Source organism: Colletotrichum jinshuiense, chromosome 10, assembly GCF_051148585.1.
Source record: "Colletotrichum jinshuiense chromosome 10, complete sequence".
Taxonomy (NCBI): Eukaryota; Fungi; Ascomycota; class Sordariomycetes; order Glomerellales; family Glomerellaceae; genus Colletotrichum; species Colletotrichum jinshuiense.
Window position 1 is genome coordinate 2,621,012 of NC_139303.1, and position 20,115 is coordinate 2,641,126.

Genomic DNA, 20,115 nt, shown 5'->3' on the forward strand with positions numbered 1-20,115 from the left:
GTCGACTTGGCGGGTACTGTACTGAACAAGGTGATATGCGACTCCATACCGACCGCCGGGCCGCCCCGCGAGGTAAATGGCCGATTAGAGCCGCTCGGCGCCACCGCCGCCCAGGCACGGTCAGGATAGATAGTCGTTGGCGGGGGCGGGGAAGGGAGGGGACCGTTTGTTCTGGGGCCTGCTTCATATATTCCCGGCAGGCTCGGAAGCCGTCGCGAAATACACCCCCCCAAAACTATACATCTCGTTAAATCTCGTAGCCGACAAGCGCACTTGGTTTCCCGCTCCCATGTGGCTGTTCCACATTTGCCGTGACGCTGGGGAAAGTGACGTCTGACTGGTTCTTATCAGATCCCCCTCCCCGGCCGGGCCTGACAGATGCCGTTGCCACGCATGAACCAAAGTCCGGATCAACTCGGTTTCATGCAAGGCTGAGACGAGAGCAACCCCCCATCGGCTGTTCTTCGTTGGCCAAGGGCTGGTCCCGTCTCTCTATCATGACGTATGCCATCCGGCGTCGCCAGGCGTCTATTTGCGTGGCACATGTGAGTTACGTTCGGTTCCCTCGCATCAACTGCTCAGTTGCCAGGAGTTTGGGGGGGGGGCAGATACCCGCACACCCATCGCGGCTGAGTGTCGCCGGTCTGGGACAAAACACCAGCCGCGTACGCGGGAGATAGGACGGTGTCGTCTGGGAGGGGCCGGGGGAGGGGCCGAAGCCGAAGCCACGAATAAGGGGGGTTACCTATCTTTCTGCAATCACTATGTTTCCCAGCGGGGTAGCCGTCGGAATGTTTCAGAGACAACGAAGATGTTTTGTCGGTAGTTGCGGCACGGCGTTGTGCCGCCACTGCATGTGCTTCGACGAGGGCTATGCAATACGGCCCATGGATGTACCATTAAGTTCTACTGCTTGCCGAGGGTCCCCCTTTGGTTGTAGCTTACGGGGAGGAGATTTGTTGGAGGACAACGGTGGTTCTACTGGTAGACGAAGAGGAAGTGATGGGACTTGGAGAGTGCGCGCCTCTTACCATCTAGCTTCTGGTCTAAAATATTAAACACGTAATAGTGAATGAATACTAGGCCATGCGTTTTTGGTGTGCAACATAAGAATACATATAGGTTGTTATACTGGCCGCTGGTATACTTTAAAACTCGAGTTTGTATAGATACATATCTCTATTTTAGGTAGTAGGCAGTTAATCTTCTTTAAACAAGACCTCATATCAAAGAAAAATTTGGGCATCTTCTTTATTTGAAAATTGGCATCTGATACAAGGTATGTTATTGCTTGAGAACGGGACTCATGGCCAACTGAGTGAATAAATTCACTACCACATCAGGCTTGACATCAAAACTTCGCGAGGGAAAAGCAGAAAAAGAAACCTAAACCGAGACATGACACCGGCTTTGTTGGGCATTGTATCAAGCAATACAGGAGAGGGAAACGAAGGAGCCAGGGGTTGAGCAAAGCTTTTAATACTCAAAGTGGCATCGCATTCTCCGACTCAGGTATAATTGCCTCAACCACCTGCTCACTTACAATATGGCCCTTTTTGTGGTACAATCGAGCGATGCCTGGAGTGATCCAGGGTGAGCATGATAATTGGTGTAAGCAGGTTAGCAAACAACCGTATCGGTGTAAGTCCCATCTCCTCAGATACTGAATCCTGTATTTGAAATTATGAAAACTATTTTCATTCAAAAACGTGACTGTATACGAATCCCTATCAAGACAGGTCATTAATATCCCCATGTAATCTTTTAGCAGCTGCGTTAATCTAGCACATTAATTTTCGCTTGCCGTCATGTTCGTCGTACCGCCCCCGAGAAAGTCCCAGGACCATCATCAATAGCAGACGAGACCGCCGACTGGCGTCTCGACGCATTCTGATCATCTTGGAACTTCTGTTTCGCCTCCGAAGCCCTCTCCGCGCTTACCACAACCTGGTACGTCGGCCTAGCCTCGTCGCCCAGGGCCGCTTCGCCTCCACACGGTCCGTTGATGGCGACCGCGCGCAGAGAAGAGACGACTGCGGTCATCAGCTTGTTACGCCGCAGGCGACGAACGTGCTCGTTATTCCAGTTTGACTAGTTTCTCCCGTTAGCGAGACTGCGGCGGGCATCATTCTCTGGGCCCGAACGTACCTTGTGTTCCGCCTCGATGTAGACCTCAAGCTTGCTCATGTCGCCAATGGACATGAGCTCGACGTCGACGTCCTCTCTGAAGTCGCGGCGGTTCTCGGGCGCCCTGATCTCGTCGCGGATCCTCCTCCTCAGCCGCTCGATGTCATCGAAGCTGGTGTCGGCGGCGATCTGCACGTCGATGCGTTCGCGCATGGGCCCGCTCCGCGAGACGTTCTCCACCCAGGTGCTGTTCAGGTTGATGTTGGGCACCTGGGTTATCTTGTTGGAGTCGACCTTGCGGAAGACGGAGTACAGGAGCGAGATCTTCTCCACTGTCATTTCGTGGTCGTCGATCTTGACGCGGTCGCCGACGTCGAAGGGGTGCTTCACGAAGATGAAGATGCACGAGCCCAGGAACTCCTGGACCGTGCCGGAGATCGCGAAGCCAATGGCCGCGACCTGTGTGCCTATTGTGGCGAGGTACGTTGAGAAGGAGTTGCTGAAGAAGGCGGCATAAATGAGGCCGGTGCCGATGAGGATACATGTCTGGAGGAAGCGGTCGAGGACCCGCACGGCCGACTTGATGTCGTGCGTGCTCTTCCAGATGGCGATGCGCTCTTGACCGATACGGACGACGGTCGAGACCATCTCATCCAAGCTGACATCCCCGTTCTGATCCACGTCAAGCAGGGCAAAGAGCTCCTCGACATCGCCAAGTCGATCGGCGGGAAACGCCTTTTCGAGATCTTGCTGCGTAAGGGAGTCTCCGTCGTCAGGGGTCAACGACCTCCAGATGCGCCGCCCCAAGGCTTCGGACGAGGTGATGGCTTCTAGCGCCTCCGTGACGATTGTGTGGGCGGCCTGCGTGTTGAAGAGCGAGTTGTTCCCCGAGATGTCGGCCGTCATCTCGCCAAAGGCCTGCGCTACGTCGCGACCAGCCATGCGCACGTTGGCCAGGAGCTTGCCTGGCGAGTTCTCCTTCCCCTCGATGTCGCCGGTGATGATTGTATAGTCCTCCTGCGCGAACCGCTCGCAGAAGAGAGGGTACCTGCGCGTCGAGGATGCGTAAAGCGTGTCGAGCATGGCGATTCGGCGTTTCGACTCCGCTTTACGGGTTGTGAACTGCGTCGCCGAGTAGGTGATGTTGATGAGCTGGATGATGAAGCGTTGAACGAGGACCATGCCTGCTACGGCGATGGAAGCCAGCGCGACCTTTTGTAAGATTAACACCCAATCCGGGGGAGCCATGTCGGGGTCGAATGTCATACAGACGGGCACGACGGTGGCGTAGGCGATGATGGTCCAGAAGAGAATGGATATAGACGTCTCAATCTCCCGGACGACCGGGTGATACTTTCGTGTGCCGGAGTTGACGATGCCGCAGACGAAGACGTATACCGTCGGCATGAGCATCGCGATCAGCTTCGAGACCCAAAGACTTCCCCAAACAACCTCCAGCCAAATGAAGAGGCCAAGGAGCCGAACGTCACTAGCACGCCGGTCGGCATAGACGGTCGCGAGCAGGGCGACTGGAATGCCCAGCAGAGCGGCCACTGGAACGAAGTGTCGTGCCCAACGGAGAAGGGCCGTCAGGCTACAGATGCGCTCGTACATGCACCCAAGACTCTCGCGGGTGCCTGCATCGGCATCATAACCCATCATCTCATTTTCGTTGAATCTTAATTTGCCGTTCTGCTTGAGACCTGGTCGGACGCTGTCGCCAGAGGGTCTTACTGAAGGGGCAGAGACGGATGTCACCTGCACCAGGGGTTCGGCCGGCCGAGGTGCTGCGACCTTCTCGATATCGATCATCAAGCTGCTGCGTGCCATAATGGCTGAAGCATAATATTGTAGATGGCGAGTTGAGAGCGTTGTCGAGATTAAGTGTTGCCTCCAGATTCTGGGTAGACCTCGACGGGTGCCACAGAGTGTCAGAGACCAAGCATTCAATGGCCTCAAGACCTCTCTCTCAGGCTAGGCCGCCCAACACTAATGTCTACTGATAAGAGCTTGTTGTCTGTTGTCTCAGACAATCGTTAGAGCCCGAAACTCTATGCCAGGTCATCTTTTCTTAGTATAGTTAGTATCGCTCGAATCCGGCTGTGGGTTGAGCGGATAAGCGACAGAGGCCAGCTTCATGCGGAATGGGTGGTTCAAATTGACGTAAAATGTAAGGCCTTAAACTCTTTGCAGTCAAAAGATTGACCTCAACTACGTCGGCAAGCACAATGGCTTTGCAAAGGCTTGCCACCTCTTGGTCCATTTATTAGAACTGATGTTCATTGCTGAACAATTATGCGTATCCATTAGTTATATACAAGCCGCCAACAATCCGATAGGTCAGGTGCGTCCAGGTTAACCGCAACTTGTGGTATTTTCATTCCTCAACTCATGCTATTGTGCGCGATTATTCTCAAAGTCGCCCAGCATGACTTCCGAAAAGACCGAGACTCCTGTCACCGAAAAACCTGTTGACGAGCCGTCTCCGGCATCGTCCGCCCAAGGGCATGAGCCGAACCAGAACAATGCATTTTTCAAGCAAGTCGCCTCTTTTTTCGGTGACTGGTATTACGTTTGGGAGGTCTTCGGAATTGCGGTATCGGGCCTCGCAATTATCGTCATCTGCATGATTGTCCATTACTACGATGGAAAGGAGATACCCAATTGGACAGCGAGAGTCCCGGGCAGAAAATCACACTTCCGGCTGACGATCAACTCGCTGCTCTCCATTATCTCCGTTCTGGGCTCAACATGTGCCATGATCCCCGTCACCAAGGGTCTGGGCCAGCTGAAGTACCTATGGTTTATCGAGCAGGATCGTAAACTAGCCGACTTGGAGATTTTCGATTCTGCTTCGCGGGGAAAGCTCGGCAGCGCTCGGCTTATTTGGAAACTCAGGTTCAAGTAGGTCATATATGCAAGGTTATTTTATGCTTTAGCGTGCATACTGATTGTTGTTGAAGGCATTTGGCAGCTTTAGGAGGATTGGCGTCACTGCTGGCTTTAGCCTATGGTCCTTTCGTGCAGAACCTGCTTATCACTGCCATCAAGTATCGTCCGGCAGACGACAACGCCCTCCTCTCCTTTTCACTCACCTATAACTCCGAACTCAACAATGGCACAGGTAGGTTAAGTCTGCTTGTGTTGAGCCTTTGTACACGCTGCTGACAAGCATGCTGAAGCTACCGCAAAATCACTTCAGTATTTGGTTGAGGGAGCCTTGACAGACACGTCCTACGAATGGGCTATTCCTGCGAATAAATGCAAAACGGGAGAGTGCATTTGGGGTGACTATTACACCATCGCAGCTTGCAGTCTCTGCGCCGATATCAGTCACCTTCTTACACGTAACTGTACTCCGGTGGTCACCAGCGACGACGGTCTCAATGATACCGGAGGGTGCAATGTGGCTTTGCCCAATGGCTTTTCATTCAACAATATCCTCCCGATTTGGGGGGAGCGTAATTTCAACCCTCATAGAATCATTATGGCCATGAACACTACGACGGTTCCCCTTGTTTACACTAATTACACGGAACCATTGGTTCTCGTTCAAACCATCCTAGGATTCCCCCCCGGGAGCTCCGCCTTTAACTCGTCAACAATTTTCACAGCTACGGAGGATTCGCCTCTTTCTGCCCAAGAATGTGTCATTATTCCCTGCTTACAGAGACAGAGGCTTACCCTTACCCGTCAGCTGAACGGCAGCAACAATGATACAGTGCTAGCCAACGCCGCAGACATAGTACCGTTGATTGAAATAGTCGAGAGCTCAAATAACTACACGTTACCACAGAAAGACGGCCTGATGTGGATTAATATTGACGATCTCAGTCATATCAGGAACATAAGCAAACAGCAGGCGGATCAGTTCATGAGACCTAGGATGTCGGAGATTACTTACAAGGGCTTGAGAGGCTATCTTAGAGGTATTCTCGGTGGGTACCTTTGGAGCATGCCCAATGCCACAGAATTCGGTTACACCTACGAAATGACGGCAATTCAACGCATGTATAACCACACGATCGACAAGACGTGGACGCCCATACACTGCAATGGCAGCAATGAAGCGACCAAAACAGACGGAGTTGCATGTGGCATGAACAAGGTTGCCGCAGCGCTCACCAACGCCTTCAGGCTCGCGGATTGGCAGACACAGAATGAAGACAGCCGTTCGGTGATCAGAGGCACGACGAAAGTAGCCAGGCAGATCTGCACTGCGCAATGGCAGTACGTCTCAGCGCCCCTGGCTGTCTGGATCCTTGGGCTGGTGCTTTTCATCGGCGTTGTGATCAAGACGCGCCGGGCGAAAATCAAGACGTGGCGTACCAGTCCGCTGGCCACACTGCTCATGAACCTTGACCCGGATAGCCGCGAGCATCTGAAGGATTGGCAGCACATGGGAGATGCGGAGTTACAAACTGTGGCACAGGAGCTAAGGCTACGGCTCCACATGGATGAGAACGGACCACGTTTTGTGAGAAAGAATGTTTGAACAAGAGAGCCGAACCCGAGTTGTATTGAAGCAAGAGCGTAGTGTTCAAATATAAATAAGTTATGTTATGCATGATTATGTTATGCATGATATCCTTGCGAGACATTAAAGTAAAAGAAGGCCTCAATACTTACAAATACCGCTGTGATTATATCGCGTTAGCCAAGTCGTCCTACTTACTAGAGTTATTATAATAGACAGGGGATTGGAAAAGGTAGGCTTCAAGTGGAAATTAGGTCCGTTACAGAGAGCTGCAGGGCCGGACAAGAACACATTTAAAAATATGATTGGATGAATAATTGTTGTTTCGTGGAATATCCACGGCATCACATCATGAACTGGAGTTATAGTAAACCCCGCCAAACTCAAGAGATAGTCTGATCATCATTTCTCGACCGATTTCATGCCAAAATGTGCAACTCTCAAAACCTTATGTGCCCGGTATGCTGGGCAGACAGATAAACCCAAGCATCTTAGTATCCATACAAGTTCACGTGCTCCGAAGTAGACGCCCGGATCCTCCTGTTCTCTCTAACCAGCAACACACGGATCCACCATGCGCAGAGAATGGAAAGCAGAGCGAAGCCGGCCGAAGCACCGAAACCAATGGCGTACCGGGGCTCGTCGGTCTTGGGCCACAAGTACGCGCCGTAGATGTAGCCGATCTGTACCGCCGTAGTTAGAAACGGTGTGGATTGTACACAATGAGGACTGATGAACATACCTGGCCACCGACGTTGGTCATGGCAAGAACAACGGCCTTCTTCTCTTTGGTCTGCGACAACGTCGACGACGCCCAGCCGATGATAACAGAGTTTACGGCGTAGGCGCCCATGGGGAAGATGAAGCACGCCACGTAGCGCGCGGCCGTGTTGAGGGTCGAGGCTGCGACGACAAAACCCACGATGGCGACGCCCAGGCCGACGGTGATGTGCCACGTTCTCTCGTGAAGCCTTCCGGAGCTCCAGCCGAAGAGAATGCCGGCAGCGCCGGCGAAGATGAAGGGCGGGCAGGTCATGACGAGAGTGATGGTCGTGTTGAAGCCAAGAGTTTTGACGACGCTGTTCACTCGGGTAAGTTTTTGATCTGATAAACGAAGTGTAATGCAAGATTTGAGACTTACGTAGGGAAGAACGAGTTAAAAGAGCAGGCTGAGAGATGAAAATTTTGCATGAGGCAGAATAACCACGTCCTCTTGTCGCGGCATGCCTGCTTGAGACCATCCAGGGCTGAGGCCTTAGTGTCCGACGAGTCTGAGAGCTTATCCTTCTCCATGCGGGAGTGGGCAAGCTCGCGCTCGCGCTCGTTGAGCCAACGTGTCGTCAGGGGCGTGTTGGGGAGGAGCCAGAAGCCGAAGAGGGCGACGACGCCAGTGGCGGCACCCTCAACGATGAAGAGCCAGCGCCAGCCTGAGATCCCGTTGAGACCGTCCATGCCGGCGAAAATCCCAGCGGCGATCAAGCTTGAAAGGCCGGTGGCGAGAATCTGGGCGCAGTAGAGAAGCGCAATGCGGGAGGCGACCTCTGGGGAAAGTATTAGCAAAGCCTGCATTATATATCTTGCTCAAGCAGCGTCAACGTACCTTTACGGGTATAGAAGATTGAGAGCATGTAAGTGGCACCGGGATAGAACTGAGGCCATGTTAGTCAAAACTCCAGTAAATTCAAGAGTTAATACCGATGTGACGTACCGGAGCCTCAGTGATACCCAAGAAGAATCTGCACGCTACAAGGCCTCCGTAGTTCTTGACCAGAGCCGTGCATCCTATGCTTCTGTTAGGGTCCTGGTACAACTTGTGCAACTCAAGCATCACTTACCCGAGACCACAGCCCAGATTAGCATCCATGCGCTCATGTACATGCCTGGTTTGATTCTGGTGATCAACATGTTTGACGGAACCTGCATCAGGACATAACCGACGAAAAGACTATGAAACGGTTAGCTGTCTGCCGCAGTGATCAGAAAGCCGGGCACACAAGACTTGAGGTTTCCCTCTGCCTGGCTAGAGCGTTGAACCACTTGATTACGCCAGCCATAGGAAACGCCCAAGCCTCTGTAGGTTGTCTTTTCGGGGTTCCTTACATCGAAACTGTGGTGTTGAACTGGGTTCCCGTCATGTTCAAGTCCTTCTCCAGGTTGTTTAGTCGAGCCTGCGCGATGGCATTACGATCGACGTAGTCTGATTGGTCAGTTATGTTGCACTGAATGGTGCGATTTCGAGCGGGGGAGGTTTACTCAGGAAGTACATGATACAAAGTGTCGGCTGTGAGAGACGCTGTCAGCATGATTCACACGGGATAAATACTGCAGTATTGGTTAGAAACTCACCATTATCCGCCAATCGAGCTTCCGCACCAGCTTGATCTCCTCGGGATCCGTCTTCTTTGCTGAACCAGTCCAGTCGCGCTCCTCATCCTGAGGAACGGGCTTCTCGTCCTGGAAGACGCTTTCGACTTGGTTGATGGCATGTTCTTCGCGCTCAACTGATCGTGAACGCTTCTCGCTCGCGGCCATTTTGAATTTTGTTATGCTCGGGCCGGTTTGTGCGCCAGACGGGTTTTGTTGTCAAGGGTCTGCAGGGCTTATTAACCGAAGTTGCGGTGAAGGTTCAGTCCCGGAAAGAATAATTTAAAGTTGATGGCGATGCAGCATCAAACCGTGTGTCGACACCGAGGATTAGAACAGCTCAACTCTAGCAGGATCTGCTATTTATGACATTTCGTGTCTTCGCTTTCCACCCCACGCAAAAAGGCGCCAGTGAACCCCCGAATCCGGGGTAATTGACTTTGCGGGGGCAACATCTGGGATCCGGTGCGCTGCCCAAAACAGGAGAGGGAAAGGGTCCCAATAGCAGTGGATTGTCGCAAGTTTGGAGAAGCAGTCAAGGCAAGAACGCGGGGTTCTCGGAGACAGATTTAAGACCCGAAAAGAAACAAGCGGTCTCTGGAAGAGGATTAGGCCAGGGGTGCTGAGAGAGAGAAAGCAGGGTAATCAGACAGCGTGCGTTGCTGGGCGGCGGCGGCGAGCAGAGTCGATAGTGTCAGACAACCGCCATTGGGGAAGTTGGAATTGGTAAGCTACTGGGCTACCCCAAAATGGAGAAATGGGGAAAGTGGGAATTGGAACCCCGCGTGCCAAGGCCCGAGGGAATGGAAAGTGCTGGGGCTAGTGCCGTCAGAGCAAGTTACGTTGGGACTGGGGCAGGGAGAAATGTGTCAGAAGGCGTGCTTTGGTTCGTTCGAAAACGTGCCGTGTGGATCAATGATACCTCTTGGGAGGAGAGTCATGTATGCGAAGCCGGAGCATGGAGGTGGAGTTCTGGCCGGGGTTGGGAAGTATTGATGCCGTGGTGGTTGTCGATTGCAGGATGACGGTTTATGATGCGGAAATGTGGGCACTCGTGACCGACGACATTTATCAGTCCTCAACCCTGTTGATGCCGCTGGTCGGGAAGCGATGGTATTGAAGGCGGCACTACCAGAGTACTTTATGTGCGGGTAAGTCTAGCCCGAGATAAGAAGCCTTAGCGACATGAGGCTTAATGCAGAGCTTACAGTAACTTCCTTTTTGCAAGCCGCGCACATATGCGTACTACCCTATCATCGTATTGCGTCAGATACGGGTGGCGTTCAAAACATCTACTTCCGCTGCCCCCTTCTGGGTATGAGCCAATTCCACAGATAAACTTCTCCCAACTAGATGCTCGGGATTCTAACCCCGTTACACAGCGAGAAGAAAACAATACTGCCACCTTGTAGGTGCTTTTCTGAGACGAAGTAGTTGGAAGCTAGCTGGTGCGGAGCGCATGCCGGATAAGCGAAACCACTAAATTAAATAGTGACCAAGTTGGAGACATCCTATTTCGATTAGACTGCATGGTTAGCGTAGTCCAATAAGAAAGTTGTAAACCTATGCCCTGGAATGGAGATGGCATCGGAAAACCATCTTTGGTTGTAATTGGCCATTTGCGTCAGCGTAGTCAAAGTCTATGGGGCCGCCAGTGAAAAGCCGAGGCTGAATGATTTGATTGTCAGATTATCACAGAGGTGTTTGCTTGGCACGAATTGAATTGATTACGAACAGCAGCCTCAAGAACAAACCTAATTTTAAGCTTATCTTGTGGATATATTGCTCATTCATGTGGCAGGTCGTTGTGATACATGTCGTAGATACAGGCGCGGTTTGAGCGACGGATGATACCCTGAAGGCCCATGACTTTGTTGAAGCCATAAGTAGGAACACAGTTCTGATTTTTGAATGCCGGATTACCCATCCGTTATTTTAAGGTTTACAAACAGGCCTGTATGGATGTGGATATTAAGCTGTTACGTTAGCAGGCGTTGCTTCAATCTCAACAACGTCATTTTCCTAAAGAGTATCAGATTCGTCGAGGTGAAGGACGGGTATGTCACGGGAAATTTGATTCCGTCATCCTCGAAGGCAACTTGAGGCTGAGGAAGAAAAAAAGGACCACTGACGCTAATTTTGAGTTTCGGGTGCTTATTTAGGGTGACGGGAACCGATTTGATTTTCGCCGAAGTTTAACGACTTAGGAAAAGGTTTTTGTAAGAAGAAAAATTCTGCACTAATTACCCGGCTTTGTTCAATATCGCAATTTCGCTGAATTTACTGGATATAACGTCATTCAGCTGTCAATACCAGCCTGCACGGTCATTATCTACGCAAAGTCCTTACTCCTGAAGCAAGTATGTCAATATAGCCCATCGTGACAGTGAACATGAACATAGCAGATTATAGAAGAAATCGCTATCAAGGTCTTTCATCTTGGACAAGTTGATACTGTGGTTGATGAGATAACTTTTAATGCAGATGAGCTCATCGTGCAGGATGTAGAGTTTATCACGCCCCTTGATCTCAAAGATCTTTACAGCCGATCCTATGAATCCTAGGGTAGAGAAATTCAGATCACACTTCTTAACATACTCGTGCAATGATCCGAACAAGAAAAGAGGAGTGAGAGAGAAGGGGCAGCCTCTCACCAACGAAAATGAGGGAACCATCGTTGTTGACGACTCAGCCGTTGAGGTTGCACTTGTACCATACCCAATCGTCGAAGTTGTTCGCTAATTTACTCTGAGAATGGGGTCAATCTTGAAGTTGATGTCAAAGTTGGCTCAATGGAAGGACATAATGGATGTTTATTTGGTTTGAGAAGGGTTGGGGTGTTAGTTGCATGGCAACTGTGGTTGAGGATTAGAGACTGACGCTGGGTGTTTCTGTGGATGAGTCGAGGGTTGAGATGGAGATACAGAGTCAAGAGGCAAAAGATTCCAGGGCAGGAAGAAAGGCAGATCATATCTAATTTGTTTTAGGACGAACAGGAGAAAAGCGAGTGGCATTTGGTGGCAATTAGCTTTAATCCAAGTAGCAAGCTGCTCTTTTCGCGGCGGTCATTGATAACTAACGCAACCTTGCCCTCTGAATTAGGGTCCTGGTAACAATTATCGTTGAATCTTGCAATTATTATTCTCAATATATCCCTATGGAGTATTAAATGCAGCACACCTTTGTAATGGTGTTTTAATACATGATCAATCAAGATTTCACTGTGTTTTTATCGACCACATATCCTTTCAAGGGAAACTTTTCGACTAGGGTTCTCTGGCAGAAGTAAACTAACCGCCGAGACTAAAGGAGAGACTTCAAGTAATGGTTCACTTGGGATCGATGTCGCAAGAGCGGAGAATACGAGTATCGGAGTACACACCCTCAATTCCACAACATAACGCTTGGTATCCACAGTGGCGGGACCTACTGCAGCAACTGCTGAAGCTCAATGCGAGTCAACCATGACGGTCGACGATATGAAGGGAAGTGGGAGAGAGAGGTGACAAAGAGGAAGATATGGCCATTGAAGTTGGGGATCGATGTGGGTCCTGGTAGCCAGTGCTCAAACTTCGCTTCACTGACATGCTCCAACATAACGGTATGCCGCCCTTCAGTCAATACAAAGCTATGAACGCATCACTCTGCCGCATCCCGACTCTTCCATAAAACAACTTACATCTAATATGTCGAATACAACTGCCATTGGCTTCTTGGGAGTTCCCCACCTATTTGGGTTTCTACCTTGGGAGCCTAAGAGCCTTCGTACTGCCTCGGCACTTGTCGGAAGGTTGCGGGAGCATCGGATTTAAGTGCATGGGCAGATATTGGCGTCGTTCGATGAGAATGAGTATGGGATAGCCGGCAAATGACAGACCGTATTAAAGTAGACACTGTAATAAAGGAAGGCGAACTCCGCACAGAAGATGTAGTTAATCTTAACTCCTACCATTACATGATTGTATTCCTTTCGTTGAAAGTGTCTCTCAATTAGACTCACCGAAGGTGAGAGCTGGTGGAGATTTTCGGTCTATCTCGGTGTAAATGCCGATCGGAATTGCCGGGAGAATATTTAGCCCTCTGACCGAGCTCTAGCTCCGTGGGTGGTTGCCGAATCCAATTGCCATGGGGTGCGGGTCCCCCACTGGGCGTCGAGGATCATGCCGGGGAAGGGAAGGGGGAAGAAGGGGAAGAGCTATTCTCCCCGCGGGCACGGATACATCATCTCAAGCTCCCCTACCCCAGCGACATCGCTCACATTTACCCGACTATTTTTCGAGGATCTCTTTTCTTTGTCCTCTCCTTCATCTGGTCTCCCATTGTCTCTCTGTATACTAAGCTCGACTTCTCTAATTCTCCCATTCAATTGACGAGCGCAGACCGGAGCAACACCACAAACATGTCTCTTCCCAAAGGAATCTCGGCCGTGCTCAAGAAGGCACCCTCCGACGTCGTTATCCTGTCGTCGCTGCGAACACCCGTTTGCCGGTCGAACCGAGGTCAGCTGAAAGATGCCTACCCCGAAGAGCTGCTCTCGACCGTCCTCAAGGCCACCCTCGAAGCCAACCCGAACCTTGATCCCGCCAAGATTGAAGATGTCGCCGTCGGCGTCGTCCTCTCGGAGCTCGGCGGCTCCAAGGCGGCGCGTATGGCCATGAACCACGTCGGCTACCGCAACGACACCTCCCTGTATACCGTCAACCGCGCTTGCTCGTCGTCGCTGCAATCAATTGCGCTCATCGCGTCGCAGATCCGAACCGAGGCGATATCAGTGGGCATTGGCGCTGGAATGGAGAGCATGACGCGGAACTACGGCAGCCGCGCGATCCCCGTGGACGTGTGGCCTGCTTTGAAAGACTCGCCGGTCAAGGATGCAAGGGACTGCATCATGCCCATGGGCACCACCTCGGAGAACGTGGCGGAGCGTTACGGTGTATCCCGCGCCGACCAGGACGCATTCGCTGTGCGCAGCCATCAGAACGCTGCGAGAGCAAGGGAGGACGGCTCATTTGCCCAGGAGATTGTGCCCGTCACAACAAGATACCAAGAGGTGGACAAGCAGGGCAACAAGGTCGGAGAGGAGCAAACCATCACTGTTACCAAGGACGACGGCATTCGCGCAAACATCAGCGTCGAGGCGTTGACGAAGCTTAAGCCGGCGTTCAAGCCCGATGGCGCAAGCACTGCAGGAAACTCGTCGCAGGTTTCCGACGGCGCCGCTGCAACGCTGCTGATGCGCCGCAGCACCGCCACGGAGCTTGGCCTTACCGACCGCATCATCGGCAAGTTCGTCGGCGCCACCACCGTCGGCTGTGCCCCGGATGAGATGGGCATCGGCCCCGCTTTGGCGATCCCTAAGCTCCTGGGCCAGTTCGGCCTGGAGAACGCGGACGTGAACCGCTGGGAGCTTAACGAGGCTTTCGCCAGTCAAGCGATTTACTGTTTGAGGGCGTTGGGCTTGGAGCAAGCTTATGAGGACGGCAAGGTGAACCCCGATGGTGGCGCAATCGCCTTGGGACACCCCCTTGGTGCTACCGGTGCCCGTATGACGAGCACTCTGCTGCACGGTCTCGGAAGATCCGGAGGAGAGGTGGGTGTTGTTAGCATGTGTGTCGGTACTGGAATGGGCATGGCAGGATTGTTTGTAAGAGAGTAGAGCGCGGCATGGCTCAAGAGTTGTCAACAAAATGAATCAATTGAACAAGGCTTAGAACAAAAGTTATCGAGTCCATCGGGCACTGCACGGTCTGCGCCACACACCCACTTCACCATGCATGTAGCATCCTTCTTGACCCCTCCCACTGCTGTGATTGGCCTCAATTGCCGCCTACATTGTCACCGAGTTTGCTGGCAAAGATCAGGCTGAGCCCACGTCGCTCGGGATTTCTTCCTCAACATTTTATCCCGAAACTTACAGTCAGGCATCGCCCCAAATTCTGGGCTGCGACGATCTGCCTTCTGGAGTCTATTCCAGATATCGCCGTGCCCTTTACCGTTTGGCGACTAGGTTCCGGGTTGTCCATGGGCAAATACGTTTGTTTGCAGAATGGAAGTCATCGGTGCGGCAGCCAGCTTCATTGCTATCGGCCAGGCCTTGATCGCTGGACGCCACGTTGTCGATGTTCTCCGAGCAATTCCCGGCATTGGAAACGAGTTAATATGGCTCAACAACGAGGTAAGTATCAAATTCCGATCTTAGGTCAGGGGATTTTCATAGATAGCAGTCAAATCAATAGACTAATCACCTGGGTGCACTTGTAGATCGAAACCCTCCGGCTTGCTGTTGAAGAAGCAGGGATGAGGGGAGCGAGCACCGACAAAACCATGCCAGAGACACCGCTGTTAAAAAGAGCTAGACTCCAGCTAACGGAAGTTGTGGAAGACCTCGAGAAGATCCGCAAATATTGCGTCCGAGCTGTCGAAGAGGACGGCAAAATCAAACCAAAGAAGACTAAGTGGTTCTTGCAGCAAAAGCAGCTGTCAGAGTGCCGCGGGAAGGCAAGCGATGCCCGTGCCAACCTCTTTTTTGCTCTGCAAACGCTGCACATACAGGAAACCAAAGAAACTAAGTAGGCGGTTCTTTGAAAGGGACTGGTAAACGTCTAAAGCTAACAGACTGGCCCTGCCAGGCAAATAGCGTTGCGCATTGAGAGCTTGTCCATCGACTCACATGGGGGAAAGACATTAGAGCCCCAAAGCCTGACAGGCTCGCAGACAAGCCTTTGTCGTCTTCCATTGCCCCAGGTTCCTAACGAGAACGAGCCCCTTCGGTCTGAAAATAAGAGTCCTGTTGGTCAGTTGACAACCAATCCCGAACGGCTTCTATTGCCCGGTGCTCAGGTAGCAACACCTGGCAAGTATTCGCCTGTCGGGCTGGATAGCGTCACCTTCAATGCGACGCTTACCATGATGGGACGATGCCCACGGCCGTGTTGGTGCTGTTGTCATGCCTCGACGCCGGTGTCTTACAAATCCCCAAGCTGGGCACAGAGTCTCATGGGATCTTTCTTCATGGGCTGCAATCGCCAGGTAACATTTCGAAACGGAGCCAAATGTGACAAGGATGATTGTAAGGGCAATGTGCGAACATCTGCAATCATCAGCTATCGGTTTCCAGTATGGGTATGCTCTCGATTCATTTCGTTGCAGGCCTGCGTGGATGCCTTTACTGGGTTTCGTATGACATTGCGGCCTGTCCGCGTCGTGCCCCGAGATTCGGCGTTATGGGGCTGTTTGGAAAACCGGTCGAGGGAAGAGGTACAGCAATGGATGCTACATAACGGGGCAGTGTACCCGGGGGATGTCGATCCTTATGGAGACAATTTGCTGATGGTAAGGGCTGCACCTCGAAGTTTCCATTGCCGTTGGTATTATCGCTAACAAGACATGCACATGAACAGTACGTTGTCGAATTGGGAACAGCTGATGTTGTGAACTATCTAGCGCAGCTTTGGGAAGACCAACTGCGTATTGGCAACCTTGACAAGTTAGTGGTTGGAAAACGGCACTTCATAGACTGCGTTGAGTTGCTGTGTTGGCTGACGTCGTTATTGTTGAATAGTTCCTGGTTCTTTGACGCCTATACCTTGGTCGAAGACGACCCTGATTTTCTTTCAGAATATAATAGTCAAGGACTCTGCAAGATGATTTCGCTATACGAACCCAGTATTGATGCCTTTCAAACGCCGCTGCACGACGCTGTTCTGTGTAGCGACATGACCGAAATACTACAAGCTGCCGCAGACTATCCGTGGGCTATCAACCATCGGAACTATCGAGGTGAATCTCCATTTCACACTGCGGCAAGGCTTGGAAACCTAGATGCTATCAAGGAGTTTCTTCGCCTGGGCTGCGATATCGACCATCAAAATGGGCTTGGGCATACTGCTCTCATGGGAGCTTCAATACTGGGACACGTCCATGTTGTGCAATACTTACTCGACGCTGGTTGCTCAGTTCATGCCGCAGATTCGTACGGTCGTTCAGCCCTGTACCTTACTTCCCGCACAGTAGGCGAGATCTCTTCGAGCGTGATCAAGAGCTTGCTGTCCGCTGGGGCTTCCACAGCAGACAGAAACCAAAGTGCTCGTACTGTCATCCACGGTCTTGTCGAGAACGAATGGGATAAAAAATCTTTCAAATCCAAACTACAGCTGTTTCTGGCTGCGGGGGCTGATCTAGAAGCATATGACATTTATGGAGAGACGCCGTTCCTACGTGCAATCCGTCTTGGAAACCAAGCAGGCCTCGAGTGTCTTGTAGAATCAGGCGCCAAGATAACAGCTTGCAATTCAATGATTAGGAATGTTTTTCACAAAGCAGCACTTCATGGGAACTTTGCAACGCTTTCTTATTTGGAAAGTTTGTCGCTTACCGGGATCAACACAGAGCTGGTTGACAGTGGCCAAGACACGCCATGGGACTCGTTCATCTTCGTCTCGTACACTGAGGACTGGATGCTTGGATCTTTTCGCAGACCGAAGCCAGCCGAGAAAGATCTCTTTGTTCGCCTGTACAAAGGTGCAAGAGACAGAAATCTAGAGCTGGATATCAAGAGGCTGCAATGGGTTCGCCAATACCTGTTGCAGAAGGACCAACGAGGAGGCATGGCTGCCTTGGACCCGTTAATCAAACAGAAAAAAGAGTGGAAAGAGTGGGCGCTAGTTAGAACTTTCAAGGCCATTGGTGTGCAGATTCGGGAACGGATGTGGGACGCCGCGTTGGAATCGGTTGACGAGAACATCGAGGTCTTGCAGGAAAACATTGCAAGTTCCCCATGGGATAATGAATCATACTGGGATTATTTACAGGTCTCAACTTCAGAAGAGATGGCTCACATAGCAGGAATTTCTGAACCCAAGGAGTGTGAGGGTTCCACAACGAGTAGCGACAATGATATCAGCGGGGACGCATAGAATAAGGAAAATGTAACAAAGAAAAATACCGGCTTCGTGAGTTTTGAGCAAAAAACCGGACAATGCAAAGTTTATTTTGGTTGCCTTTGAAGATCCATAGTGAATGAGAGGCAGAGCGATACTTATATCGGGACCATGAGGTCCTCGAAGAACATATAAAGGCCGTACACAAAATGACCACAGCCTTAATAAACAGAGTCTGTTGCAAAGTCTAGGTATATCATCAGAGTTTGTCCAAGGCCACAAGTTCGGAATGTACCGAGAATATTTGGAGTAAACACGACTATGATTAAAAGTTTGACCAACTGAGTACCTAAGTACACACAACGTGGTCATGGATTAAAGTAAAACCTTACACTTGTCTTCGCTTCTTGTGTTCAGGCCAAGATCCCATTCTTTTGCACTGATCTCCAACCTTTGAATAGTCAATCGCGCCTCTGAGAAGTTTACTACTGAATTTTCCCAAAAGCCATGTTTTTGAACAATCACTACTATTTGTCTTCGATTTGTTTCCTCCAATGCTGTATATGCTGATATATAGTTGCACGATGTTTTCTAACTCCATTCGTCAGAACAGCACATCATCAGCCATTCACCGCAACATACCGTCCCAAATAGTTCACTACAACCGCATTCAAACAAAAACCCATCATAGTAAGTTCTTCATAACAGAGAATCCCCATTTCCTGTCGCCTACTATGTCGCTATCACTGCCAAACAACGCCCGCCAGTTCGCAACTCTTCTTGACCTCGTCAAGGATACGAACAAGTTTCTGTACGTGGATGTGGACAAAGGAAAGTACTGGAAACTCTGCATAGAGGTGGTAGAAAACAAGCTCAGAAGTTGGCAGCCCTTCGGTATCGTTACCGCGGCCAATGCTGCGCACCTCCGCGGGACAGTAGCACAATGGTTCACCTTTGACGACACGTCGAGACAGATACGGTTGATCCAAGCACACTCCGCAGGTAGCAACGCTTTTCACAAAGCATTTGATGACATCCGGAGCCACCTCAACCAGACAGGCCCCTGGGCTGGTAAGCTGAGGAAATACGGCGACGAAAAGTGGCCGCTGATCGGTGCTCCTCTCAAGGCTGGTATGCTGTGCGATGTCGCCCCCATCTTCGGCATCGTCACTACTGGCGCTCACCTGAATATCTTCCAAGGTTCTGGAAAAGATACGAAGATTTATGTTGCCCGGCGCTCGGCGAACAAGTCTGCGTTTGGATGCTACCTAGATCAGTGTGTCGCCGGGGGCTTTGATTTCCAACAAGACAAGACCGCATTGGATTGCCTTCTTAGAGAAGCGAAAGAGGAGCTCAAGAAAGGCCTCCCCAAGAACTTGGACAAGGAGATCAAGCGATGTAAGTCCATCAAATACTTCGACATCCGCGACAAACGATGGGGGGCAGAGTACATTGGGATTCCGGAAGCAGGTATCAAAGTACCTTTTGATATCGAGCTGAAGGAGAAGATTGCCATCACTGGAAACAAGCAAGACATCGTGGGCATCAAGTCTATGTCCATCGACGAAGTCATGAATGCCCTTCTGGCGGGGCAGTTCAAACCGAACTGTGCCTTGATCATGATTGACTTCTTGATCCGCCACAATCTCATCGCCGACCAAAAGAATCGGCAAGACCTCGCTCAAATTCAAAATCTTCTGAGTCTGAAGACCAGCCTCCTTGGTCTTCGAGTGGAGGAAATCAAGTAGTTGGGGAAGCAGTAAGTATTCAGAGTAAGGAACATAGATACCATGGTTTGTTTATTGGGATTTCTTATACTGGTGCGAAACCTTTGGCGTGAGAAGTTGTTGCTAAATCTTGAGCTCAGCTACGTAAAAATCTCTTTTGTTCTCTCTTGTGTGCTGATTTTCATGCCAGCTTTAATCCGCCCCAAGGTGCTTGAAATGCAGGTGGTGTTTTTCCAGAGTGTCCTAAACCTAGGATCCTCCAGGAACCAGAGTTGCATTAGCCAAGTCAACGCGGACGCTATGAATCAGTATCCCGCACTAATGACAACGGTCCGTTGAACGCTCCCTGCGGCTACTATAGTGCATGCCCGCCGTGAGATTTGCATATCAAAGTGTCACGATGGGAATATTAGGCAAGGAGGGGATACTGCTGCATTGACCTAGCCGGGAAACTTGAAGGTGGAGAGGAGAGAAACCTCAGTAACAGCCTAGGGCTGCAGGAAACATTTAAGGCTACGGCAACTCTAGTGGCCACGTACCG

At 51.0% G+C, this 20,115-nt stretch overlaps 6 protein-coding genes across 6 annotated transcripts; 4 read left to right on the top strand and 2 right to left on the bottom strand.

The window, feature by feature from the left end:
• Positions 1 to 1,806: 1,806 nt before the first annotated feature.
• EsH8_X_000666 (uncharacterized protein) lies at positions 1,807 to 3,957 on the bottom strand (the record flags this gene model as incomplete). Its single annotated transcript, XM_083274754.1, has 2 exons — positions 1,807 to 2,091; positions 2,149 to 3,957. 2 exons carry the CDS (start codon positions 3,955 to 3,957, stop codon positions 1,807 to 1,809), a joined length of 2,094 nt encoding a protein of 697 aa, XP_083120146.1.
• Positions 3,958 to 4,555: 598 nt separating this feature from the next.
• On the top strand, positions 4,556 to 6,622 carry EsH8_X_000667 (DUF3176 domain-containing protein; the record flags this gene model as incomplete). Its single annotated transcript, XM_083274755.1, has 3 exons — positions 4,556 to 5,031; positions 5,091 to 5,251; positions 5,928 to 6,622. The coding sequence occupies 3 exons, from the start codon at positions 4,556 to 4,558 to the stop codon at positions 6,620 to 6,622; spliced, it is 1,332 nt and encodes a 443-aa protein (XP_083120147.1).
• Positions 6,623 to 7,095: 473 nt separating this feature from the next.
• Positions 7,096 to 9,136, bottom strand: EsH8_X_000668 (major facilitator superfamily domain-containing protein; the record flags this gene model as incomplete). The annotated part of the gene is made up of 9 exons (XM_083274756.1): positions 7,096 to 7,287; positions 7,347 to 7,683; positions 7,746 to 8,145; positions 8,205 to 8,253; positions 8,313 to 8,386; positions 8,440 to 8,549; positions 8,705 to 8,801; positions 8,858 to 8,885; positions 8,951 to 9,136. The coding sequence occupies 9 exons, from the start codon at positions 9,134 to 9,136 to the stop codon at positions 7,096 to 7,098; spliced, it is 1,473 nt and encodes a 490-aa protein (XP_083120148.1).
• Positions 9,137 to 13,367: 4,231 nt separating this feature from the next.
• EsH8_X_000669 (thiolase family protein) lies at positions 13,368 to 14,624 on the top strand (the record flags this gene model as incomplete). Its single annotated transcript, XM_083274757.1, has 1 exon — positions 13,368 to 14,624. The coding sequence occupies one exon, from the start codon at positions 13,368 to 13,370 to the stop codon at positions 14,622 to 14,624; it is 1,257 nt and encodes a 418-aa protein (XP_083120149.1).
• Positions 14,625 to 15,014: 390 nt separating this feature from the next.
• EsH8_X_000670 (ankyrin repeat domain-containing protein) lies at positions 15,015 to 17,883 on the top strand (the record flags this gene model as incomplete). The annotated part of the gene is made up of 5 exons (XM_083274758.1): positions 15,015 to 15,143; positions 15,230 to 15,537; positions 15,598 to 16,300; positions 16,369 to 16,454; positions 16,530 to 17,883. 5 exons carry the CDS (start codon positions 15,015 to 15,017, stop codon positions 17,881 to 17,883), a joined length of 2,580 nt encoding a protein of 859 aa, XP_083120150.1.
• A 698-nt stretch (positions 17,884 to 18,581) lies between these two features.
• EsH8_X_000671 (NUDIX hydrolase) lies at positions 18,582 to 19,595 on the top strand (the record flags this gene model as incomplete). The annotated part of the gene is made up of 1 exon (XM_083274759.1): positions 18,582 to 19,595. One exon carries the CDS (start codon positions 18,582 to 18,584, stop codon positions 19,593 to 19,595), a length of 1,014 nt encoding a protein of 337 aa, XP_083120151.1.
• Between the last annotated feature and the right edge of the window lie 520 nt (positions 19,596 to 20,115).